This window comes from Gymnoscopelus microlampas (assembly GCF_963454915.1).
Source record: "Gymnoscopelus microlampas genome assembly, chromosome: 9".
Taxonomy (NCBI): Eukaryota; Metazoa; Chordata; class Actinopteri; order Myctophiformes; family Myctophidae; genus Gymnoscopelus; species Gymnoscopelus microlampas.
The window spans coordinates 42,367,791-42,391,802 of NC_139946.1; the positions used below are offsets into that span (position 1 = coordinate 42,367,791).

The 24,012-nt window shown below is 42.7% G+C and overlaps 1 protein-coding gene across 1 annotated transcript in view; it reads left to right on the forward strand.

Moving 5' to 3' along the window:
• Positions 1 to 24,012, forward strand: part of LOC311051846 (carboxyl-terminal PDZ ligand of neuronal nitric oxide synthase protein-like) — a 229,191-nt gene that overhangs the window by 129,108 nt on the left and 76,071 nt on the right. The window contains exon 7 of the mRNA XM_084066511.1: positions 9,816 to 10,003. Within this exon, the coding sequence (XP_083922637.1) occupies positions 9,816 to 10,003 (188 nt within the window). The remainder of the gene's footprint in view (positions 1 to 9,815; positions 10,004 to 24,012) is intronic.

Below are 24,012 nucleotides of genomic sequence, written 5' to 3' on the forward strand. Positions count from 1 at the left end.
TGCTGTATCTCGGCTCCTGTGTACTTTTTTTTTTTTTTACTATGTATTTTTGGTCGAGACAAAGCTATTTTCAAAGGCGGACAAAAAAAATGTCAATGAGGTCGCCATGACCTCGTTGACATTTGTGAAACCACACAGCGAAACCCTCAGTGATTAGCGACCATCAGGGGATCGATCATACTGGAGATAAATATTTTGTGACTACTTGAAAAGGTTATAAAACACAAAAATCGCTGGCAGTGGGTGAGTTTATTAATGTATACTGGCAGTTACTGACTTTTTCCCCCGTTTTCTGACATAGTAGCAGTTTAGGTTTCCGCTTGACAGCAAGGATATGTATGTTCATGTATTCTATCAGGCACATACCACTGTCACGCCTTCAAATGGACGGCACCCATGGCTCACAATCACGATATCTACACATTCTACAGACCCAGACTACACAGGCCCCTAGTGTACTCCCTGCATGCTTTGTACTCAAGACGGAGAGAGTGATGTGATGCATGTTACCGATGAGTCAACCTTCAGGAAAAAAGCATTGGAGCAGTTGTGGGGCTGAGCCCCTTCTTTATCCTTCCCGTAGCTATAGCCCAAAGGCACGGGGTGTATGTATTGTACATGTGCATTTGTGCGTGCCTGCGCAAATACAGCAAGCGATTTAGGGAATGCAAAGGGTGCTAATGCATTTCCTCAGTAACACCTAGAAATGTCCACAATCATGACTTAACCCATTAAGACCGGGAACGCATCTGTGTGTCATTTTTAGATTTATTTGGCTATTCAAAAATATCTGATACACAAGCTCATTTGAGCTTGTAGATCTGCTTTTATTTGAAAATGTTGAATATATATATACTTTTTAAAGTGAAAATGTTTAACTCCGATCTGTCCTTCTGGGGGTCTCTGGAACAACATATTTTGAGATGGGGGGTCTGTGCCCAAATACATATCATTTTGGGGGTCCTTAACATGGAAAAGTTGGAGCAGCACTGCATATATCAACATAAACGTTTTTTCAAAAAACTGTTTGTAGAATATAATTTATATTCAAAGATTTGTACAAATGTTCACGATTTTTCAAAAATAGCAGATCTACAAGCTGCGCTATGAGCTTGTAGATTTTTGAATAGCCCAAAGAAAAAAAACACAAACCAGAGACACACGCTAATTAAAGTTAGCAAAGGAGAAGCCTCATTATGCAGATTGTAGTCTTGTTTATTAGGCTTTAAGCAAATCAAGGCTTTGATGAGTTGGTTCCCAAAGAACACTGTCTGCCCTCAGAGTATTCTGTGTTTTATCAATTATGTTTTAGTAAATCTCTTACTGTATAAAAATAGAATGAATGTAGTGCATTGATGTGTATTGCTCTAAAAATCCCATTCAAAATTTTGGAGAACCAGCATTTGTCCCTTATCACAACTGCAAGTTACAGTTGATTGCTTCTTGGGTCATTCACTGCCACGAGGTCAAGGACTGCTGTCCACGAGCCGTTGCGTTGCACAGCTCTGAGAGTGTCTGAAATATTGGGCCTTGGTCCATGCAGTGTGCTGGCTGGTGCTACGACCATAGCTCCAGCGTGAGCTTGTTATTATACAAGAGCTACCAAAGGTTTAAAACATAAAGAGGAGGTAATTGTTTGTGGAAACAGAAATTGCTGCCGTAATTGCTGCGGCAATTTCACATAGTTCATAATATGTGAAAGCAGAGGGAATCAATTACCCAAGGAGCCGAGGCGCTTATCTTGGAGCTTATTCGATGCTAATTATCATGGTAATGAAAAGAGAAGGGGAAGGAGGTGGAGATAAGAGCAGAGGTTGTCTGAACAATGGAACAAGCGATGCACCTGCATCGCCGCTTAGGAATCAGATGAACTGAAGGCGTCGCTTGCACATTTTCTGATTAAAAGAAGAAAAAACGTATTAAAAAAAACGAATCTTGTTGGCACTCGTATTCTTGGTAATCAAAAGCATTATGCACACCTGGGTTTTGTCTATGTGATCGGTGTGTTGGTGGAGTAAACACATACACAGACAAAAGATATAAATATCTGCACGCTGTCTTCACTTGCTCAAGAAAAATTGCTTAAAAAACTCAACATTTTGGTCAAGGCCCTACAGTATTCAGGCATCTGAACAGACGGCGGAAAGAAGGTTCCGAGGGATTAAAACACATTTTCTTTAATGATCGAGTGAAGGTCGGTGTGTGGAACTTTTTGTTCTTGGCTCGCATACTCTTAAAATAAGAGAGTACTTTACTGGTGGGCGTAAAGCAGTTCTAAAGGTGAAAAGCCCATTGAGGCTTGGTGGGGGGATTTCACGGTATGCAAACAAAAGAAATTGGCAGCCATTTGTCCCAGTGATTTCCACTCATGACACAAATGTCCTCAGCATTCCTTTCAGAGTCTAGCTGAAATGCTCAAGCAAGCCATCTGTCTGACGGTGGTATAGTAGGGGGCAGTGGTGTAATGGTGTTTTTTTTTTTCCCCCGGTGGAACGGTATTTTAATGACGTCACGTGCACGCACAAGCGCCTGAACAGCTGATATAGTATGCGAGTCAACTCGTGACGAGACCAGCATTGCAAAATATCTTCTTAATGACCTTAATGTGTGATTAATATTAATTAGGTTCAGGGGTGTATAAATAGTAGGCTAGTAGGGAGCATGTTTGTATAGGAAATCACTAGTTTTTAGCTTAGTTTTTGTCTTTGTAAATCTTCTCAAGGACAAAAAAGTTTGCTTTGAACGAATCTCTTCTTCTTTAGTGGAGCCATTCTCGTTGTGCAGACAGGATGCCACAGCAGCAGTACTGTAGCCATAATGCTGTGTTGTTTTTATATCGTGTATGAGGACGCTCACCGGTAAACCTGTTATGCAAAGTAGCCATTTGGGTACTTGGCTCGTGAATCTAGGGGAACGCGTTCTAGCGCACACACACATGCACCGTACCGTGCATGCAAAAAATTGCTGGCCGCCGCCATACACTGTGGTGTCCCGTGAAGCGACCAAAAGACCACTGGTAGGTAGGGGGTAGTCCTCACTCTCCCTGGTAGGCCTGTGAGAGTGTGTGGCTAATGAAGTTGGTTACCCTGGTCTGACTACACCTCTCTGGCTATCCCTACCTGAGAGAAAACAACGTCAGCAAGGCTGAGGCTACCGGCTTAGCGGTCACCTCTATCAAAGGGAAAGCCTTGGGGTATCTGGTGGTATAGTCACTAATGACCACTATAAACTTTGTTCCCTGCCTGGCTCCTCTCCACTGGGCCCACTATATATATGCCTACTGTATATGTTCAAATGGACTACAGATGACAGGAAGTGGAGCAAGAGGTACAGGGGGCAGTATAGTAGTGCTGCTGTCAACTAGCATTGTGGACAAGTTGTACAATAAATCCTTGACATGCCTGGCCAGTAAAAAACCCTTTGGAGATGCACATGAATTCGAGGTGACCTGCCCAAGGGATGGTGTGACCTATCCCCAAAACTTCCTCTCTGCAGGAAATTGAAGGGTTCCTTTGCTTTCTCATTTGAAGCAGTGCACACAGGTGTGACGGTCAAAGGGTAACGGATCTGCAGCTGTGCAGCTGGAAGTGCTTGTTCCGTCTGCTCTGTTGACTGCAGCACACGTAACCCTGCTTGCAGTTTGCAATGCATCTCTGCAATGACAATTACAATTTAGGAATGTAGTGGGCGCTCTTATCCAGAGCGACTTACAGAGTGCAAGATCGCATATAAACGAGTAGAAGTTGAAAAAATATATATGTGCAGTAAACAGTTTGGGCGGGGGCTTTGACTTTTTACAGGGGCCAGTTCCGAATTGCAGCCATCTGTAAGAGCTCTTTTAGAGCAGTTTTGAAGGAGAGAAAGGATTCACATGTTTTTATGACTGTTGGTAGGGAATTCCACATTTTTGTGGCATAGCAGAAGAACAAATGTAATTTTTGATTTTGATCGGTCGGGCGGTTCTTGAGATATGCGGGACACACCCACAGACAGATACAGAGAATAATGTTCATTTATAGAGGCATGAAGAATATTCACACCCAAAACAAAAATTTGTAAGGGATTTACTTCCTTGGCCTATACTGGCGGCGTGCACAAGAAATTTGGCGCCGACCGACCCCGTGGTTTGCGTTCCTAGGAGCCCTCACCATAAAAAGACAAATCAAAGCCAAAAAGATGATGGATGCAGCTGGGCCATTAAAACCCACTGAGCAAAAATTCAGAAACAACTTTGGACTCTAAAGCACATAAATTGACAGAAGAAGCGGATCTTCCAAGGAAAAAGTAATGCTCTTGCATTTATTATTAGAAGGATAAAACCCCTTGAGGTGAACCGTCTTGTTTTCAAGTGGGTCCATTTCTCTATTCCATATGCTTTATTTGTCTTTCATGGAGTATTGCCGTAGGGGAGTGAAGGGGGGGAGGGAGCAGGAGAGAAACATGCTGGAAGCAGGTTGATGGCACAGGGACAAATTATTAGAGAGAGTGGAAGGGCATGGACAGCATGGGGAGGAAGGAGGCTGGTAATGAGCGGAGGACAGTGCTGGGAGCAGAATAGCAGGGCAGAGGTTGCAGCTCTGACAAGGGGGTTGTAGGAAACGGGGGGATTTGACAATGAGGGAATAAAGAAGGGAGAGCCGTACCGAGAGAGGTACAGTTAACCCATTCAATCCTCCCCAAAACCCATGTCATCTTAGATTTCTTTGGCTGTTCAAAAATAGCAGATATACGAGCCCATAGTGCGGCACAGTGCCGAGCTTGTAGATCTGCTATTTTTCGGAGGAAAAAAAAATTGTGCAAATCTTTGAATATCTTATATACAATTTGAATCCTGCGCCATGTCGGTTGTCTGTAACGTTGTATGTAGCCAGTGTGACGTAATCTGACATCACGCCAGTGTGACGTAATCTGACATCACGATGAGACGGTCGTCCCGAATATGGACACAACGCCAGTGTGACGTAATCTCACGACAGCATGACATCACATCCTACCTATAAATTCTAGGATGCCGTCAGATCGCACCAGTTCGACGGCTTCCATAGTGGGTTTTGGTCATTGGAGAGGTGATGCACGTCACCTCTTTCTGAAGTGGGTACTTTCAAAGCCTGCCGTGGATTTAGGAGAGCACAAAACTCTCTCTCACACTGTGAGGTGCCTGTAAGGTGGCACTGCAAAGTGAACGACGCGTCACGCTAGACGCGTAGCGGCCCGAGTTCGGGCCGCGTAGCGGCCCGAACTTCTAGTGTATATACATTTTAACTCAAGTCTTTGCTTCTGGGGGTAATTTTGGGGGTCCTTGACACGAAAAAGGTTTGAGAACCACTGATATTATAGCAACATAAGTTGAAGAAAAATATATATATTAGGATTTAGAAGACATTTGGAGAATCCCCATAAGCAAAGATTTCAGTTAAAAATGTTCTCTTTAATATATAATATTCAAAGATTTACACACATGTTCATGATTTTTCAAAGAAATAGCAGATCTGCTATGAGCATGTAGATCTGCTATTTTTGAATAGCCCAAAGTATAGAATAATAACATCTAAAATGACACAGTAGCCTATGTGTTCCCGGATTGAATGGTTTAAGAAGGAACATTTAACGCCCTTTCTGAATACTTTGATCAAACCATGGAAGAGGTAATCTCATCTCTGATCTGGCGAGTGATGTATGCACTGTTAAACCTCTTTGCAAATTGCAAGTGACAGCAAGTAAGGGAAGAAAATGTTTCTTCAGCCAATGGTGTCGGCGAAGAAATTGCACACTTTTGTAGTCGGAGGCAGAGCTCTGGTAATAAAAGTCAAATCAAATGTATTCATAAAGAAGATTTAAAAACAACTCTCATTGACCAAAGTGCCGCACAGACCACAGGAGGTAGCTAAAATCACCCATACAACAAACAAATAGCAAGACATAGCAAGGCCTACTGTAGGCACAAGCCAAAAAGGTTCGATTGTGTCAGGTTCGATTTCTTTGGCTATTCAAAAATAGCAGATATACAAGCTCATAGCGCGGCACCGAGTGCCACGCAAATGTTTGAATATATATATACATGTTTAAACATTTGTAACTCAAATCTTTGCTTCTGGGGGTCCCTGGAACAACGCATTTTGAGATGGGGGTCCGCAGCCAAATACAAATCTAAAAAATGTTTTCTAAATCCTAACAGTATGTTGCTTCTCCATGTCAAGGACCCCCTAATCTCTCGAGAACAGATTCTGCTCTGCGTTTGAATCTGTCATGCTCGTTGCAGGCTGCTCTGCCACTCTGTCTCCTCCTGGACGGAAACTTGTTGTATCAGAACAATGGAGGCAGTTACCTTACATCCCCCCTCGTCTCTCTCTCGCTTTGCATACAGTTCACCATCATTATATCGAATCAAATACTCCACCAGAGTTCCATCTATGTCCTCATTCACAGTATGAATAGAGCACTCCCTATTACCATTCACCGGTAGTAAATCTGAGAAGAGACTGCTGCTGTGGTTGTGGATGTTCAAGGCTAATTGGATATATCGCTTTTTTCCTCTACGAGTTCAGCTGCATATGCTGATGCTCCCAACAACTGGCTTGTGCAATAGGAATGTAACATCAAATAACACTATGACATGTTGCACAGAGAAAAAATATGTATAAGTATGCAGGAGTATGTGTTTCGTATTCACCGAAAGTCACATTGAAGCTGCATCAAAGACATCATTTCCGAGGGGGAATTCGTCAAAGTATGCCTGCTGGCAGTTGGTGTGTGCCCTGAGAAGAGACAGGCGTTTGCTGCTAATATCAACTTGTCAAAGGAATGCTATGGCAGAGAGAATGTGAGACATTGCAACTGACAACTAAAAAGCGAGGTTAAGTCGTCTTCTCTGTTGCAATTGATGTGTGAGCACTGACGTGACTGATGTCTGACTGGCTCAATTGTCATTATTTATTTGTGGTGTTGACTCATCTTTGACCATCACTGAGGAATTTGTGGAGAAACTGTGCTCACAGGTGACACATAGACCTCTATTGATAACATTATGAAAATAACAGCTGCTCAGAAACGAGTCGGCCAAAGCAAAGAGAACCGTGTCCGCAACCAAGGTGACATTTTTTTACCCTACCGTTTTATTCCTCCCCCACGTGAACCACATCGCTAAAACAGCCTTCTTCTTCCACCTTAGGAACATTGCCCGTCTCCGACCCTCCCTGACACCCTCTGCTGCCGAAACACTCACCCACGCCTTCCATTTCATCCCCGTTAGACCACTGCAACAGCATGTTGTTGTCATAGTTATTAGATGTCAGGTGTCTGGAAGCAGAAAAGTGAAAACAAGACTTTCTTTTTTTTATCGACTAATTGTATTGAGTGTCATGTTATTATTGTGATTCATAGTTATTTTCATGAGTTATTTTCCCGAGTTTGATTGCTGGAAGCAGGCCTTCTTAAAAAAGGTTGTGTAGCCATTGGCAATTTGTTTAGTTGGTTCTACATCTATTTTAGGCTTTACTTACAAAGTTTAATTTGCAATGAAGTCAAACATTTTGTAGTTATAGCTGGGACATTATTTAAAATAGAGGTTTTCTATTTTCAAATGGGTAATAGGATCTCCTAAACAAAAAAAAAACAAAATATGACAGAAATACCAACAATAAAAGTAGCTAATCTTCTTAATAGCAATTAGCAAACAACATTTGTAAAGTGAGATACTGAAGTTATAGCAGTGAATGAGACAAAGGGCTGAAAAACAAAGGCAGTGACGCTCTGCGGCACAGCTGGTCCAACTACTGTACTGTATGTCCCTCACACCAAGGTTTTTGACAAGGGGTTTAACGAGGATGGACAATTTGCCAAGACCAGTTTTTATTTCCTACAGCTGAATGAAGGCCAGTTTGAAAGGACCAAATACGACAACATCAAACTGGCCTTCATTCAGCTGTAGGAAGTTTTGTGCCATCCGAAATTTGATATCCTCAAGGCAGTTCATGCAGGCTGAAAATGAGAGGAACATTACCTCTGTGGAAGAATATCTGTTTGCATTATTCCACCCTTTCTCCTCTTTATTCATATTTGAATATTCTATTAGTTATTTGGCTGGAATATCAATTTTAGTCATTCAATTTTAATGTGAAGTTTGCTGAGACCTCTGTTGGTGATAATGCACTTTAAATAAATGTTTCAGATTTAATGAGCTAGCTACTGTATGAATTAGTTATGAAACTGCTTTGGTCAGCATGCAAGTGTGTGTGTGTATACCATACTTATGGTATAGTTGTTTTGTTATAGTTTTTAGTTTAACTGTACCCTATGTTGCAGTGGTTCTCAAAGTGGGGTCCAGGGACCCCCAGGGGTCCGTCAGGGGGTTCCAGGGAGTCCCCAGCGAAATTAAGAATAGTTGAATTTCACTATATTTCACTTGCAAGAAGTTAACCCAATGAAAGATTGTATAAGAATGACGTCATCATAGATTGAATTCTGTATTAAATCTAATGGTAAAAATCCTCTGTTATGGGGGCTCCTTGCACAAAATATTTTCAAATGGGGGTCCGTGGCCTAATACAGTACATATACAGTACCAATTTGGCGGTCCTTGATGTGAAAACGTTTGAGAACCACTGTGTATATATATGCTAGTTGTTACCACTTCTCTCCCAGCCACACGTTGGCTGGCATGGACTTTGCCCTCCTTCAGAACCTGACTTATACTTATTTTCGTGCCGGCGTCGCACAACGAAGATAGTCGATCTACAAGCTCACAATTGCGATGCGTCGTGACTCGTGAGCTTGTATATTGTATATACTGTAGCAGGCATGATACCACAAAGCACACTCATGATACCTGTGTGTACACACTATACAAGGGTATACATACTGTACACACTAGGCCTGACCTTGATTAGTCGAATAGTCGACTAATTAGTCGAGGGGTGTCTGAGTTGACTCCCAATCTCTTAGTCGAATTATAAAAAATAAAGTTTTCTTTTTTTTTCCTTAATTATTCGACTGAGAAATTGGCCTAGTTTGTTATATTAATTAACTAATAGTTTGCCAACAATAGGATATACATCATGATTGATTGAAACCAAGCAAGTACCGTAAATTTCGGACTATAAGCCGCGACTTTTTTCCCATTTTTCGACCCTGCGGCTTATATAACGGTGCGGTTTATCTATGGATTTTTATAGCTAACGGCCACTAGGGGACCTCCTAAATCTAGGGATTTTACACCCGCGGCCTATAGTCCAGTGCGGCTTATATATGTACAAATCATTCAATTTAGCTGCTGCGGCTTATATTCAGGTGCGGCTTATAGTGCGAAAATTACGGTATATGTTAAATCAGACACTAAGCACCTCTACAGCCCAAATGGAATGTTCTTTGCATAACATATTTTTTTACATGATTTGACTGAGAGATTCGAATCAGTCGAATCAGACTGATTCGACTGCCAATCTCTCACTCGAATCTTTTTTTTTCATCTTCTTTTTTTCTGGGTGTTGCATTAGTCGACTGCCAGTCGACTATTGGCAATTAGTCGCCAATCAGATTCGACTATACAAATCTTTAGTCGGGGACAGGCCTATAGTACACACACAAGCATAGTCGGTGAAATAAGGTCGCCACAGTTTTCACGTGTGTCTCTTGAGTATATGCAACCTATGCACATGTATCCTTTCTCACCAGCCTAATACTTTTCTCTTTGTGTGTTCCCCACCATGCGTGTGTGTGTGTGTACATACTCATGCATACGTGTGCGTGTATGTCTTGGCGTGTGTCTGCAGGCATGCGTGCTCATCTCCCTGTGTGTATGTGTGCTTTGTCCGGCTTAGCACGAGAGCTGACGGGCGCGGAAACGTCCGTGACCGTCGCTGAGGAGACGGACATCGATGCGGAGGAGGAGGAGACCGTTCCATTACCGGTGGCCGACAGCACGGTGGACGAGTTGAACCTAAACCGAGGTGTGACAGACCTGGACGCCACGGCCAAGACCACCGACCACAACCACACAGACAACAAGGTGAACTGTGTGTGTGTGTTTGTGTGTGTGTGTGTGTGTGTGTGTGTGTGTGTGTGTGTGCGTGTGCGTGTGTGTGTGTGTATTTCTTGTGTCTATGTTTATTTGGGTGTACACAGAGGGTGAAGCCGCCCTTTGACGCAAAATCGTGAGTGTCTCTCCCTGTCAGTGACTATGTTTAGGAAATGGAGCTTTTAACCCATTAAGACCGGGAACGTGTCATTGTCATTTTAGATTTCTTTGGGCTATTCAAAAATAGCAGATACACAAGCTCATAGCGTGGCACCAAGTGTCGTGCTACGAGCTTGTAGATCTGCTATTTTTTTTTTTAAACGTGAAAATTTGTGCACATCTTTGAATATATATATGTTTAAAGCGAACATTTGTAAATCAAATCTTTGCTTCTGGGGGTCCCTGGAACAACATATTTTGACATGGGGGTCCGTGGCCAAATACATATCATTTTGGGTGGTCCTTGACATGAAAAAGTTTGAGAACCACTGATTATAGCAACATATTATTTTTAAACTGTTTTTAGAAGACATTTGTCTTCATTTGTCCACCCCCAGAAGCAAAGATTTGAGTTAAAAAAGTTTGCTTTAAAGAATATATATATATATATATATATATATATATATTCAAAGATTTTCCCAAAATAAATCTCGATTTTTCAAAAATAGCAGATCTACAAGCTTATATATAGCGCAGCACTCGGTGCCGTTCTATGAGCTTCTAAAAATCTAAATAAACAAAACAGTGAAAAAAAAAAATGACACAGATGCGTTCCCGGTCTTAATGGGTTAAACTGAAATCTAATCACTCAAGGTGAGCCTTAGAGGAGCAGAGCGGATATGTGCGCTTGTGTGTGGAATGAGCAACCTGTCATTCTGTCACTCTCAGCCTGTTGACCTGTTTCTCTCTCTCTCTGGCAAAGAGTCTGACTCTTTCTTTCTATGGAAAAAAAAGGAAACTCTTTCAGCGTTATGTTGGCAGCTGAATGTTATGAAACATTTGTCAGCCAAGTCCTCTGTGTGTTAATCAGTGATGTGCAAGAGATCTGATACGGCTCAGCTGGGGCTTGGCTACTGGCTCCTGATCTGAAGAACGCACTTCCACCAGCCTAATCTACAGCATAACCAGAGACATAATTGAGGGCCTAATCTTTAGATCTTCCCATGGGGCTGTATTTGCTACTATGAGCTGGATTGGAGAAGCAGCATACATTGTGTTATTTCCTAGGAATTTCGTATATATATATGGTTGCAGTTGTGATGAGATGATATGAAGTCAACGCTACGACATTGATAGATAGGTGGGGAAGAGAGTGAATGTATAATGCCGAGATTGCATTTTAGAGACCTTGGATTTTTGGGGTGAGTGGGTACAATTCTGTATCTTTTCATCTTTTGTTTATTGCTTTTCCATCACTGCACTCTATAGAATGCAACATTGGTGCAGTGGGACAGATGGAGTCTGTTCTGCCGGCCTCAGAAAATGCTTTTCATGTTAGACAGCTGTCTCTATAAGCTGTTTTATTATGGTGACGTGTTTTTGTTGGAAAGTCCTTACACTCAAGAAATGCATACATCAAGGTGGATATATAACATCAGTTTGTGCCAAGCACTTTTTCTCTTTAGCTATACTAGACCATACCCGGTGAAGGGCGCAGACGAAAGTAGTTGCAAACTTATTATTGCACATCCTGTCGCGCGGTTTCTCCCCCGCGCGCGTCCCGTCGTGCCGCCCCCCTCCTCCCCCCGTGGGTCCCGTCGCGGCACTCCCCGCGGTCACCCCTCCCCACGGGCAACCCCCCCTTTGGCCTTGTGTTCATAGACCTTGCCGCTTGTTTCTGGCGCGAAACCTGGCAACGTTATCTCCCATTGTTTGACACATAAACGCTAATAAGAAGCTGAGATTTGATGAAATTGAAAAACGGGCTTCGCAGTTAAGTTCAGATGGTAATGGTCAATGGCTGTGTGCAAAATCAGAGCAATTGCTCCAGCCACTGAGGAGAATCGGGCAGCTTCACCATGAGACCACTACAAACAAACAGAGGTTAGTCAAATTATAGGAGGATGCACCCTCTTTAATACTGCTGTGAAGATCGATCGCTATAGCCATTATTTTATTCTTTGGCTTCTCAGAAATAGCAGCGATCTTGTAGATCTGCTATTTTTGAAAAATCTTGAACATTTTGTTCAAATCTTTGAATACATATATTTTTTTTAAGCGAACATTTGTAACTCAAATCTTTGCTTCTGGGGGTCCCTGGAACAAAATAACAGAATAACCCCATACAAGATTTGTGTTGTTTCAAAAATATTCAAAATTGTTCAAATAGCCGATATAATATAGGTTTAAAGTGGTTAAACTGATCTTGATTCTATATTAACTAATTTAGCTGGGGACCCCCTTGGAACCCCCTCAAGGACCCCCTGGGGTCCCCCCAGACCCCACTTTCAGAACCACCTACAAGATAACCTGATGAAGGTCTAACAGACCGAAACGTTGTTATTCCCATTAAAACTTTTTAATTGCATTTGAAGACGGTGGGCGGGAGTTTTTCTGCTTTCAGAACCACTGGTCTAGAACAGTGCATTCCAGCTAAATCAGACCGAAGATTTTTAGTGCCCTTTTCAGATGGAGACCCATCATCACCTGAGGGCCTGCGACCCATTGTGGCTCCATGGTTTAAGAACGTGTGCTGCTTTATACAGTTCTTTGGCCCCATTAACATTAGGGTTATGAGGCCTTTCAATAGGGGCTCCTGATTGAAAGCAACACAGCGTGAAATCACTGAAACAACCTTCTCTCAGCAAGTGACCTCTGTTCTCAGGTCATTGCACTGGCTCGGGAGGGCGTGTGTGTGTGTGTGTGTGTGTGTGTGTGTGTGTGTGTGTGTGTGTGTGTGTGTGTGTGTGTGTGTGCGCGCGCGCGCGCGCGTACATCCATGTACTTTGGCCCCTATGACTTCACATTTGTCACTTTTAACAGGTTGATGGATTACACCGGAATATTTGTGGACATAGGAGTGTGTAACCTGGTCGTGTGTGTGTGCGTGTGTGTGAGTTTGAGAACACACGTGTATGCATTTGTTCCACGCAATTGTGTTGCCCGTTAGCGGAGGGATTTCATTGGCCGCAGGTTTTCTTCTGGAAGCTCATGAAAGGAAAGCAAAGCCTGTGAGTGTTAAAAGTTCATTCTGGTTCCTGTCAGCTCCCGTTAGACTGACAGAGCTTCCAGTGCTCTGCCTTCAAATGACCGCTCTGTGTCTCCTCTGCCCCCGGGGTCTGTGTCAATGAGGTCAAGTCAGGACTCTCACTATGACTCTGAAGCACTCGTCTTATGGCTGAGTAACGTTGCGGTAGAGGACGGCAAGATTCATTGAGGTGGAAGAATCTTTGAAACGTTGACTACCGCAAAGTCATACTTATTAGACGGCAACGATTTAGTTATTATAAAGACGTTTGTGATATCGTTACTTCAATAATGAAGCTTCACGTTATCTTCATTCAAGCAAATCTGATCCCCCCACATTTATCTAGACAATATGTACACTAATGTGGATTGTGAATTGCAATTCAGAATGCAATTTAATTCTTCACTGAACAAAATGGCAATATGAATCATGATTATGTCTGCAATTGCAACTCTAGCCCAAGACTTGAGGCCGATTCTACAAATGTCTTCTAAATCCCAAGAGTTTTCTGAAAAAACATATGTTTCTATATCAGTGGTGCTCAAACTTTTTCATGTCAAGGACCCCCAAAATGTATAAGTATTTGGCCGTCGACCCCCATCTCAAAATGTTGTTCCAGGGACCCCCCAGAAGCAAATAATTGAGTTAAAAATGTTCGCTTTAAAACAATATATATTCAAAGACTTGCACACATTTTCATGATTTTTCAAAAAATAGCAGATCTACAAGTTCATAGCGCGGCACTCGGTGCCGCGCTATGAGCTTGTATATCTGCTATTTTTGAATAGCCAAAGTGTAAAATAATGCTTTTTAGCTCAAATGAAAAAGTGACACAGATGCGTTCCAGGTCTAAATGGGCTAGAGACCATTCTGCTGTCAACAGGAAGCGTAAATGCAACTAGAATGCTTCATTCTCTCACTCACACACACACACAGAGAGCTGGGGGTGTCTTTTTTGAATTGTTATATAAATGTGAATGAAAGTTTCTGTTCTCTATGCGCCTCGTGTTTTTTGGAGGAGCGCCAGGGACGCCCCGAGTTGACAGAAATTCATCGAGGCAGCGAAGGTTGGTAGACTGCCTGCAAAACGCGTCCCCGTGTGCCTAGGGAAAGCCATTTGCGTCTGACCCTTCTTTCTGTTGTCTGTCGGTCTGACTAACACCCTGATGTACTGTGAATGAAGTGATTCATGGCAGCAGTCACAGCGCTCAGACACCCATCACTGTCTGAGAACACTTAACTTCTGTCTACCCGCGTCTCACTCGTTGTCTCTCTTCTGTCTGTGTCTCATATTCTTTGTCCCAATCGTTCTCCCTTTCTTTGTCTGTAAATGTATTTTCTATCGCCTTGTCCTCGTTCTTTGAGAAGCAATCTACTAAGACCTTTAAGCGCTTCTTTAGAGAGAGAGAGAGAGAGAGAGAGAGAGAGAGAGAGAGAGAGAGAGAGATAGAGATTCCCGTAGGGGAAATTCAGGCGCCAGAGACCTTAAAAGTTACTAAGAGCATAGAAGAAAGATCAAAATAAAGATAACCTCAAACAAAATATTAATAAAAGCATACAGACGTATTCGAGTGACAGAACACCTCTCATGTAGTGAGCCTGTCTGAAATCCAGAAGCCTAAAAAGTGTAAGGGTCTGTACAGGTTAAAGTTTAACTAATGTCAAAAGTGTACAGTATACTGTAGTAGTTAGTTGATAATGTATTCATACAGTATAGATAATACCATATTTTCAGCTAATCTCTTTGCTATTTCCATTAAGGCCAAAGCCTGACATGACCACGGGCACTTTGTCGATGCAGGGATGATGCCACTCAGATTTTCCCTTCGCCTCTGCATACTGATTCGCAAGTCATGCTGCTTCATTCACAAACTGCCACGTCATTATTAGGCTGTCTTGATTTAGGGTCCGAAATTCCCTCTGGTCAGAAATCAAAGTTATTGCAGCTGAAATTCTGTTTTATTCACTTTCTTCATGTACATTTTGTGTGCGTGTGCGTGTGCGTGTGTGTGTGTGTGTGTGTGTGTGTGTGTGTGTGTGTGTGTGTGTGTGTGTGTGTTTTGTTTCTGTAGGTTTCATTGATTTTTGTAAGTTGTTCAGGTGTGTGTGTGTGTGTGTGTGTGTGTGTGTGTGTGTGTGTGTGTGTGTGTGTGTGTGTGTTGCTAGTCAGGCTATAGGTTAAGTGGAAGTTGTTGTTGGCATCTGTTGCTGGGCTGGCAGGAGAATTGTGATCTCTGCACCACACAGCCAAAACACACATCACTCAAAACACACACACACACACACACACACACACACACACACACACACACACACACACACACACACACACACACACACACACACACACACACACACACACACAGAGTTTTCACCTCTCCTCTCCAGAAAAGCCATCATAAAAATGCAATGGCTTGACATTTCACTGACTTGAAGCTAAGTGATGTGACAATATTGCTTGGCTCAGTAATTCTGTACTGTGGATAATATTCAAGGTTTTGCTAGCTGCAATGGACCTTTTGTCTTGGCCTGACTGTGTGTGTGTGTGTGTGTGTGTGTGTGTGTGTGTGTGTGTGTGTGTGTGTGTGTGTGTGTGTGTGTGTGTGTGTGTGTGTGTGTGTGTGTGAAGTTGAGACTAAATGCTATTTTTAATACAAAACCAACAGCAGTCTCACAAGGCCGGAGGCCAAGATGGTATCAGCGTGCAGGGCCTGACTCTACTATGGCTCTGGTGTTTGCTCTGTCTATGTAATTGTCTCTGACTCATCTACTCATTATTTAGTCATTTATCATAGACATATCCATTCATTCTCTCTCTCTCTCTCTCTCTCTCTCTCTCTCTCTCTCTCTCTCTCTCTCTCTCTCTCTCTCTCTCTCTAATCTTGTCTAAATCTTTGTCTTTTGCTATTTTTCTTCCTCTCGCTTCTTTGCTTTTCCTTTCTATTCTCATCAGTGTATACTTCTCTGTCTCACTCGTTGTCTCTCTTCTTTCTGTGTCTCATATTCTTTGTCCCAATCGTTCTCCATTTCTTTGTCTGTAAATGTATTTTCTATCGCCTTGTCCTCATTCTTTGAGAAGCAATCTACTAAGACCTTTAAGCACGTCTTTAGAGAGAGAGAGAGCGAGAGAGAGAGATAGAGATTCCCGTAGGGGAAATTCAGGCGCCAGAGACCTTAAAAGTTACTAAGAGCATAGAAGAAGAGTAACATCAAAATAAAGATAACCTCAAACAAAATATTAATAAAAGTATACAGGCGTATTCGAGTGACAGAACACCTCTCATGTAGTGAGCCTGTCTGAAATCCAGAAGCCTAAAAAGTGTGCTTTTCCTTTCTATTCTCATCATTGTATACTTCTGTGGCCTACTGGCAGTGTGCACAAGAGATTTAGCACTGTTCGGTACAGCGGTTTGCAAAATTAGCTACACACAAACCATGACTAGACTCCTGCAGAGCCGCGTTGTAAACATTCAGTGAGTCTCTTACACCAACATTGTTCTTGAGAAGTAGTTTGGTTGTTATTGGAGCAGATGGTGTCTGTCTCTTCCACACAGCACCTAAACTGACGCACATGAAGAGAGAGAGAGAGTGAGAGAGAGAGAGAGAGACACGCAAGTCCATGTCTGATTGACACCAGCATACAAAAATGACAACATACCTTGCGCAACTACACATACTGTACATGCACCCTGACCACACACTGTTAACACATCGGGTGCCGAACACGGTCTGGACCGTGTTTTCACATAGTAGCGCTCTGGTGCCGAACACGGTCCGAACCGTGTTTGGTGTCTTTTTGTTTTTTCCCATACGGGAGGGGCTGGAGCAGCTTTGGGCTCACCCACGGTGAATCTGAGAAGGATGGGCCAGATGCACCATCGTGTCAAAAAACATGGCGCACATCCGCTTCCGCTCTATTTCCTTCTCTAAAACCCCTATAACTCCGAAACTTTTTACTCTGGGGAAAACGACTCATTTTGTGTGCACGATCGCTCCGCCATTGTTACTCGCGTGATCGATGTTATCGTTCCAGGCGTTAGCCAGGACCATCGGGCAAAATGGAGGCATGCTTTTTTTTCTCATGGAATGCACGTCGTGGGGTCTACAGCTTAAACAGCGCTGCGCAGCTCAACGGTGAGATTTCGGTACCGAACGTAATCTGTTATTATAAAATGCTGGCACCCGATGTGTAAAGTTGTGGCTTGTTTCAGAGGTTATATAATGACTATTCCTTCGGTGGCAAGTTTACAGTGGTTCTCAAAGTGCGGTCCGGGGACCCCCGGGGGTCCTTGGGGGGGTTCCAGGGGGTCCACAGCAGAAGTAGTTAAGTAACCACTTTATCCATCGATATTTTGGCCATTCAAAAATTGCATATCTACAAGCTCGCATCTGCTACATCTGCTTGTACATCTGCTATTTTTGATAAATCTTGGAAGTGTTTGAAAATTGTAATTTTTTTGCATTGTTTTTACACACATCTTCTCTTCTGTGGGTCACTGGCACAAAACACTTTCAGATGGGGTTTCGCGGCCACATACACATCAATGTGGGGGTCCTTGGCACAAAAATGTTTTAGAACTACTGCTTTAGTCCACTTTAACTGACACTAACCTCATTAACTCATTGAGTGCCAGGATTGACAGAATTATTTCAGAATTGATTCTGAAAAGTGCCAGAGTTTTTTTCACAGAAAACAAAAAGTGCTTAGGAAGCGAGATACAGCCTTTTTCAGTTCTAAGTTAAACAAGGAGTGGATGGAGCTGCACACCTTCAGATGATGATATCTTGGGTTCTGAACATGTTTTTCCCAAAAAAAAAAAAAAAAAAAAAGAAAAAATGTTTTTTCATTTTTATGCTAATTTTTTCAAAAACACGTCAAACACGTTAATGGCACGTTGAGCCATAGCGCTAAAAACACGTGAAACACGTTAATGGCACTCAGTGAGTTAATAGTTTCCATTTTGTGTTTCAAGACTCCCGACTTTCCCCGACTTGATCATCGGGTGTTCAAGTGTTATTTACTGGTGGGAAAGACCACTGAAAGACCATGTCGACCTGTGTATACCTTACAGACACCACTTCAAAGGACAACTATTTACAATTTGTCCTAGAAAATGAGAGACAGAGAGAGATGGAATGGAATGGGAGGCAGAGAGAGAGTATTATTATTATTGGGGCGTGTCCCCTGCCAGAGATTTGTGTTCCACCATTCCATCTCTCATACTTTTCTGTCTTTTTTTTAATGAAATCTGTTCTCGATTAGATGTAGATATACTTGGGAGAAAGGTTTTAATAAATGGGATTTGTGGCTCTCTATTTTGCTTAAATTTTCTCTCTGTTAATTTATATAATTTATATTAATTTTTCACAGAGTTAAATGAACACTATGGATGTTACCGTACAGGGAGATTGAGGTCAGCTGTAGGAACAGGATGTCCCCTGGTAGCGTCTGAAGGCTCAGTGGGAACGCCATGGAGACGCTCATTAGTAGGGCTCAGTCTGACTCAGCAGGCTATAAGCTTACCTCACTCTCTTGACCAGACGTTTGATCAGCCCCGGGAGTTCAAGCCCGGACTGACAGCGCGGCTCTCATTTGGTCCGGTGTGTTCCCATGGACCTCGCTGCATGGCTTGATTAGCTGCAGTTTGTTGAAAACATTTGATGAGAGTTAATGATTAGTAGCTTGGCTTGTCAATTCACTGTCTAGACGGCAACCCGGAGAGATTCAGAGAAAAGTGTTACCCGACCGCAGTGGTGGGAAAAGTGCTCAAATGTTTTATTTTAAGTAAAAGTATCAATACTGCAATGTAGAAGTACTCTGTTACAAGTTAAAGTTCGGAATCCAAAATTTACTTGAGTAAAAGTACAAAAGTATGCGTATGAAAATGTACGTAAAGTACCACAAGTAAAAGTACTAAATTGTTTGAAAATATCAGATCTACAAGCTCACAACGCGTCGCGATGCGATGCGTTGTGAGCTTGTGAGCTTAAGTGGTCAATGTATGTTTTATAATGTAATGATTTATATCTGCAAAGTAACTGGTAACTAAAGTTTTCAAATACTTGTAGTGGAGGAAAAGAACAATATTTTGCCTCTGAGATTAGTGGAGTAGAAGTAAAAGTATTTAAAATTGGAAATACTCTAGTAAAGTAAATGTACTTAGTTACTTTACACCACTGGTACCGACTATTATTCCCTCTTTGACTTGACAAAGTTTACCCTAATCTGTTTTATCCACAGTCCCCCCAAAATTATTTTGACACATTTATTCCTATGATATTTAAGAACAAAATCATGAACAATTTGAACAAATATGAGGGAAAAGTGTTTGCAAGATGATTCGTTTTATACATTTTTAAATGCGCAGCTACCACCTAATTCTCCTTCAGGAAAGGGGGCAATTATATTGTTCATATCGATCTTGTCTAGTGTGGTTGTGCCCAGCCAGGTTTTAGTAAATAGAATAGAAGACTTAATTCCAACAGCACCTGCACCCCATGCTGCCTGCCTGGCTCAACCTGGCTAACACTCCATTACTTCTTACCCTCAGGCTAGTGAAAACACACAACCAGCTGGCACGAAGCGCGCTCAGACACATGTCTGATCACAATCCAACACACCCCCACATACTGTAAGCAGAACATTAACCACACTCCGGCATGCACATGCACGCTCATGCATGTTTTACACGCACGCACGCACGCACACAGTCACACACATACGGATGCACAATTATGTAAAACAGTAGAATTTGCATATAGTCTCTGTGGGGTAAAGCAAAGCAAAGCAAAGCAAAGCAAAGTTTGTTGTTTACCCAGGGTGTTGGACTAAGTGCGGAACTTATTTACAGCCAGACCCTGCATGGAAGCCTTGCTCAAGGGCTATTCAGCGGTGATTCATGATTGATGTGATGAATTGGGGAATCGAACTAGGGACCTTCCGGTATCAAGGCCGCCCCTCTAACCACTAGGCCACCGCTGCCACCGCTGGAAACCCCAAAACAGTTTCTTTTCAGTATTCAAATTCAAAAGTAGCGAATGTTGCAGATCGACGAGCTCAAAACATACTGCTTTGAGCCGCGTTTCGAGCTTGTGGATCTGCTACTTTTGATACTTTTGTATGACACTGTATGTAGTATGATCATATAGGGCATCATTAATTTACGGGGGCAAAAAACACAACGTGAAATATAGACATAAGAGGTTTCTGCTCGACAGCAACGATATTCAGTTATGTGAAACACTTCAAACACTCAAATTTGTAATACGGTCTCAAGTGTAGCCTACTAGACTGAGCTGCCTCCACATTTGATGGTCAGTAGTTAATTTGACTGTGACTCCCTTGGTCATATTCATAGTGTCTGCCAGCTGCTTTTGTCGATAACAGTAACCAGCAGGGATGTCGGACAGAAACCTCTTATCTCTATATTTGAACTTTTAGTTTTTTCCTAAATTAGTGCCCTACTTGATCATACTCATGTAGACAGTAAAAATGAATGGACAAAGTCACGCCCCTGGTTTCTGCAGATCCGTTTTGAAGCCTGTTTTTCAGCGATTTCAAATCCGCCATCTTTCTATATCCGGTCCGAAAACGGAAAGCTAACGCTAACGGAAAGAAACCAGTAGAAACCCTAGAAACATACCCTACTTTATAATGAATTTTAAAATGAATGGGACCTTAATTTACTAAGACGATATGCAACATGTGCATGCATTACGGATATTGGAATCACATTTTTGCTGTTTATTACATAGGTCTTAATTGGTTAAATTAACGCAGAGGATTTTACGGCGTACTGGATGTGGTCTATAGAGAGAGCGCCAGATATAAATTCAGATCATAAATATGATCCGGGTTTTGTTTATCGCTTCCAGGATCCAGCCAACGGTTACTGTATATAACAAAGCCAGCTGTCAAATATTATGTTCAGCAACCGTGGGACCTGTAAAAGGACAAGGACTCTTTTTAGCTTGGACCAGCAGAGCTGGGTTTATTCAAAGTTCAAAAATGTACACCACAAAGCCCTTGTCGACACTGAATCCCTTGTCAGCTGTCTAGAATCTACTAAAATCACTTTTTTTTTTTCATTTTCGGTTGAAACTGACTGTTGTAACTACCTGTGACACTGGTGAGTCCCTTATCCCATTCAATCCGGGAACGCATTACAAATGTATTCTATTTTCATGTCAAGGACCCCCAAAATCGTATGCATTTGGCCGCGGACCCCCATCTCAAAATATTTTGTTCCAGGGAAGCAAAGATTTTTGTCAAAAATGTTCCCTTAAAATATATATATATATTCATAGATTTGCACACATTTTCAAGATTTTTCAAAAATAGCAGATCTACAAGCTCATAGTGTGGCACTCGGTGCTGCGCTATGAGCTTGTATATCTGCTATTTTTGAATAGCCAAAGTATAAAATAATGGTTATAGCTAAAATCTAAAATGACACGGATGCGTTCCCGGATTGAATTAATTGAAGGATTAACCACTTACAATCTGGCATCCCTATCTTGGGTACGTCATTCTAGGTGAAAATGTTAAAAAACTCTTCTAAAATAGTGAAGGTAGCAGATCTACAAGATCACAATGTGACGTTTTAAGCTTTTAGATCAGCTCTTTTTGTTATTTGTTGTACAAGAAAGTATATAGGGCGTAAGTGGTTAACCACATGTCATAACGAAAAAACATCACATGGATGCAACTGGGACGTATCATCAGTGTTGTAGCCTGGGGTCATCGGGTGTTTCGGGTCTCGCAACATACACCCTCGCCCCAGGTGACCCAGCCGAGGTTGATCAAGCCCCGACTTACGTCCCAGTAGCTACCCACGGTCAGTCACCTTAGGGAGAGACAGGGCCACTCAGTCCGCTTCTCCGGAACTACTCAGCCGGGACTAGGGGAGGAGAGGCTCTGGCACGTGGAGGGACTAGGCTCTGTGGATGGCCTGCTGGCCGGGCTCCTCCTTCGTCTCACCAGCTCCTGAGCGTTGCTCCAGACTCCCCCGTTCCAAACAATCCATTCTGGCGTGATGGTGTCTTGGGCCGTGGTGGTACTGCAGGCTCCACTTGCGACTTGCTTGAATGGCCCTCCTTTGAGGCCTCACTGTGGCTTTGTTGGGCTTCTTCCTCACGGAAGACACAGGCTGGGGTGCCAGCGCATACTGCTCCCGGGTGCTGTCTACATCCCGGCTGTCACCCGTCTCTCCGGTGGTCACCAAACTATTCATGAACATAGCGTTCATATTCTTGGGGGCGAACATTCGGCGAAAATGGTAGATCTACAAGCAAGTTGTTGTACACTGGCAATTTCTGGGGAAGATATTTCTGGAAGGGTGCATTGCTAATGCATTTGATAAATGCTAAACCAACCAGGGGAACGGTGGAGGCATAGCTGGGACTTTGATGTGTCCCTGTCTGAAGACAACCCTGGATGAAGTTGCAAATCTAATGTGGTGTCTGTCTGCCACAGAGGTTGTTAGAGCTGTCAGCTGTCAAGCCAGCTAGAAACTTGTCTCACCTCTGCATGTTTTATTATGTATGTGTGTGTGTGTGTGTGTGTGTGTGTGTGTGTGTGTGTGTGTGTGTGTGTGTGTGTGTGTGTGTGTGTGTGTGTGTGTGTGTGTGTGTGTGTGTGTGTGTGTGTGTGTGTGTGGGTGGGTGGGTGGGTGGGTGGGTGGGTGGGTGGGTGGGAGGGAACAATCTGTCAGATGTACAGGATAGATAGCAGGGAGAAGCCAGCGTAATCACCCCAGGAGGAGGAGGAGAGCAGAGACGACTCTCCTCCCCATCTCATCTATCTCTCTTTACCTCTCCTCTCTCTCCCCCCTTCCCCTTCCCCCATTCGTTAAAGGTCTCTCTCAATCTGTCCGTTCCTTTCTTCCCATAGTAACTGCCTCTCTACCTTCTCTCTCTCGTTTGTAACTTGTCCCTGGGTTCCTCCGCTCACCTCCCTCCATCCCTCTTTGTCATGGAGAAGTGAGAAATAAATGACTAGATGACAGATGTGTGGGTTAAGGTCCTGTTGTTGTGTGTTTGTACCGTTTACTGTGTATACTTATCTGTGTGTGTGTGTGTGTGTGTGTGTGTGTGTGTGTGTGTGTGTGTGTGTGTGTGTGTGTGTGTGTGTGTGTGTGTGTGTGTGTGTGTGTGTGTGTGTGTGTGTGTGTGTGTGTGCGTGGCACACACACTTGCGAGCACTTTCTGACATATTTGCTGGTTGTGCTTGGATGTCAGACTGTCCCTGTATTGACTGTAAATGATGGTGCATTAGCAGTGTATGCCTCTGTGAGGAACAGCTCTAGTTGGTTAGTGAATCCTCTCTACCATGGACCATATTCCTGCATTTAGTTTGACTCCGACGCTCATTCGAAATGTTTTAATCTGGTTTCTACTTTTATTGGATTAGAAGGCAGTAAACATCTCTGGAATTTTGTGTACTTGGATGGATTTCGGTTTCTCATTCCATCGAGTAAACACACAGAATTAGACTGTTTGAAGATGTTAATCTCAATTCAAACCGGAGTTTCCACTTTATTTTTGCCGACCAACGAGGCTCATAAGATTCTAATTTACCGGACAAATGTAACATTTTACGTGCTGATTTGTGCGTAAAATACATACATTTAAAAACAAAGCTAATAAATACGTTCCAGGCTTTCCGTGTCTTTGATCTTTCATCTAATCGGCATTTTTGTTACTGTTAAGTTCACTGTTTCATAAATGATGATACCAAGGAAGTCACTGCCTGCAATTTGGTCATATGGCTCACACCCTTTACAAATCCATTGGTCTTTGGAGATTGCCATGT